Source organism: Myotis davidii, unplaced genomic scaffold (genome assembly GCF_000327345.1).
Source record: "Myotis davidii unplaced genomic scaffold, ASM32734v1 scaffold148, whole genome shotgun sequence".
Classification (NCBI taxonomy): Eukaryota; Metazoa; Chordata; class Mammalia; order Chiroptera; family Vespertilionidae; genus Myotis; species Myotis davidii.
In genome coordinates this window covers 4,309,067-4,310,938 of record NW_006299479.1, presented here as the reverse complement: position 1 = coordinate 4,310,938, position 1,872 = coordinate 4,309,067, and the positions used below count along the sequence as shown (strand labels likewise).

The 1,872-nt window shown below is 53.3% G+C and overlaps 1 protein-coding gene across 1 annotated transcript in view; it reads right to left on the bottom strand.

Annotated features, from left to right (window-relative positions):
• Positions 1 to 541: 541 nt before the first annotated feature.
• ESAM (endothelial cell adhesion molecule) overlaps positions 542 to 1,872 on the bottom strand; it is an 8,841-nt gene continuing 7,510 nt past the window's right edge. Inside the window, exons 5-6 of the mRNA XM_006775107.2 lie at positions 1,556 to 1,682; positions 542 to 1,338 (exon numbers count right to left, since the gene is read on the bottom strand). Of these exons, the coding sequence (XP_006775170.1) occupies positions 1,098 to 1,338; positions 1,556 to 1,682 (368 nt within the window). The 3' untranslated portion in view covers positions 542 to 1,097. The remainder of the gene's footprint in view (positions 1,339 to 1,555; positions 1,683 to 1,872) is intronic.

Sequence of the window (1,872 nt, the reverse complement as noted above, 5' to 3'; positions counted from 1 at the left end):
CCCCCAGCTCTGGAACTCGGGCTCCTGCAGAAAGTGCACGGGTTTCATTCCCTTGCTACTCACAGCAGGTTAGGGTTTTCCCAGCCTGGAGCTCTTTGTGCCTCTCCCATGCCACCTGACGGTAAATGACCTTTTAAAGACTCTGGAAGAGACCTAGCCGGTTTGGCTAAGTGGATAGAGCCTTGGCCTGGGGACCTACGGCCCCGGGTTAGTTTCCGGACAAGGGCATGGTACTTGGGTTGCAGGCTAGATCCCTGGTCAGGGTGTGTGTGTAGAAGGCAACCAATTGATGCCTCTCTCACATACATCGATGTTCCTCTCTCTTTCCCCTCCTTTCCACTCTCTAAAAAAATAAATGGAAAAATATCCTCAGGTGAGGAGTAACAAAAAATAAAGGCTTTAGATGAGCTCTCCCCAGCCAGTAAGGCAGAGGCCGTGTGGAGAAGCCGGCCTAAGTACACAGCCTGGGCAGGGGTCCTCTTTGCATCATCCCCAACTTCTCCCGGGAATTCCAAGTTTGAAGAGAGGATTCGACTCTCACTTTCCATACAAACACAATATATCTTTATTGAAGTTTGTAAAATAAAAATAAAAACACGCATCTGAAAACACGCATTTCAAGTTAGTTTAACAAATATCTTCCCTGTCCCCTGCCCCAACAAAACCCAACCAAGCCAGCAGGACAGGGTATATTCATGCAGGGAGCTGGAGTGGGAGTGAAGGGTGGTGTTAGATGGGGGTGGGATAGAGGTCAAGGGGGCCGGAAGGACGTATTGACTGGCAGTCTCCACCAGGGCTCGGGGGTCGGAGGTAGCCAATCTCAGCAGCATTCCTCTGCTGTATTAGGGTGGCCCCAGGAGGGCGTTCAGGCTCTTCCCAACCCCAGGTCCATTTCCTCTTCTTCTTCTACCTCCTGGAAGTTTGAGTCTTAACTAAGACCCAGTTTTCCCATAGTAAAGAAGGATGGGTGCAAAGGACTGGAGATCTAGAGGGGGCCAACCCCCCCAGACTCAGGCCTTTATGCTGGGGTAACCCCCATAGTAATTACTGTAGGAAGGAGAGACACCAGATGGCTCTGCCCACAAGTTGCTGGGCCCTCACACCAGAGACCCAGCCTGATTCTGGGCGGGCACCATCACGGGGACAGCACCCTTGCGACTCAGGGCAGAGGGTGAGACCCAACCATGACTGCGTGTGGGGGTCGATGCACCCAGCCTGGAAGAGCCGTGGGGCGGTCTGAGGGCCGGTGACGAGGTGACAGAGGAAAGGGTCCCATTCTTGGAGATGGTGTCTGAGCCCTTCGGCCAGGGCAGGGTCCGAGGAGCCGTGGCATCTTCCCTAGTCATCAGAGAAGCAATGAGGTCAGAAACTGGAAGCGAGTGAGATTCTACAGGCCTCGTCTTCCTCTCCCCTTCCCCCACTTCAACTCTCCTCTCCCTGCAAATCTACCCATAGGCGGAATGCTTCAGCCACAGCCCATGCTTCCATCAGATGACAGCTGCCTGCATTCCCAGCCTCCCTCAGGGAGCTAGGAGAGTCCTGTCTGGGCACTTACTTGATATCATTGGCCACCTCCTCTGGGACTTTGCCCTGGCGTTGGTACAAGAGGACCAGTCCAGCTAGCAGCCCCAATCCAACCAGGGTGCCCACTACAGCTCCAGCAACCACTGCAGCCCCAGGCCCTAGAAAAACCTTGGTGTCAAAGGGCAACATCCAGCTGTCCCCCCTCCCTCTCCAATGCACTACCCCACTCCCTCCATGCACCTTGTGTCTTTTTCTCTGTTAAAAAGAGGTGTCCAGCAGAAAATGGTCACTGACCAAATATTTGGACAAACATTTGATCAGAACAAATTTGTTGCCCTGTTACAATGA